Consider the following 819-nt stretch of genomic DNA (forward strand, 5'->3'; position numbering starts at 1 on the left):
TTTTAAAGTGTGTTTATTTATTTGCCTTTAGCTGTGCTGGGTCTCTGCTGCTGTGCCCAGGCTTTCTCTAGTGGCAGTGAGTGGGGCGACTCTTCCCTGCGACGCCCAGGGCTTCTCTTGTGAGGCTCTCGGGCCTCAGTAGTCGTGGTCCAAGGGCTTAACTGCCCCTCCACGTGTGGAATCTTCTTGTACCAGGCATCGAACCCATGTCCCCTGCGTTGGCAGGCAGATTCTTAACCACGGAACCACCAAGCAAGTCCTGACCCAGTGTTCTTTAAAGCCCAAGTCACAACCCACAGAGGACCGTTCGGTGGACATCAAGTAAACAGAGCTGGCCCAACACCCCATTTTGGGGGAAGTGGTGCCCTCCCCCTTCATTTAACCAGACGGAAAGTGGGTGCTGGTGTCTCACGTCCAAGCAATGGGGGCCCCGGGACTGAATTGAAGGCGTCCCGACTCCAGGGCCTTCACCTGGAGAGAGGGGGCATGACCGGGTGTGTCTGTCTTCTCTTTCCAGAGATGGAGCAGAAGGCGGGGAAGTCATCCGAGGACGGGGCCACTGTCCCCCCAGCCGCGGAGGCCCCGGAGCCCGCGGGAAGTGGCGGCTCTGCAGAGGAGGAGACCGCAGGCCCCGCTGAGAGCGCCGCCAGAGCAGGGCCGGCCACGGCGGGACAGCAGGAGCGGGCCCCGGCCGAGGACGCCGTCTCGGCTGAATGCCAGGCAGACGGGCTGGGTGAGGTCAAGGCGGAATCCCAGGGGGAGGTTGAGCTTCAACAGGAAGACCCGGGACAGGGAGAGACCGCTGCGGCCCGTCGGAAG

General features: G+C 62.0%; 1 protein-coding gene across 1 annotated transcript in view; it reads left to right on the top strand.

The window, feature by feature from the left end:
* Window positions 1–501: 501 nt before the first annotated feature.
* SMTNL1 (smoothelin-like 1) overlaps window positions 502–819 on the top strand; it is a 9,139-nt gene continuing 8,821 nt past the window's right edge. Inside the window, exon 1 of the mRNA XM_010833627.1 lies at window positions 502–813. Coding sequence (XP_010831929.1) covers window positions 520–813 — 294 coding nt within the window. The 5' untranslated portion in view covers window positions 502–519. The remainder of the gene's footprint in view (window positions 814–819) is intronic.

Source organism: Bison bison, unplaced genomic scaffold (assembly GCF_000754665.1).
Source record: "Bison bison bison isolate TAMUID 2011002044 unplaced genomic scaffold, Bison_UMD1.0 scf7180017863815, whole genome shotgun sequence".
In the NCBI taxonomy this organism is placed as follows: domain Eukaryota; kingdom Metazoa; phylum Chordata; class Mammalia; order Artiodactyla; family Bovidae; genus Bison; species Bison bison.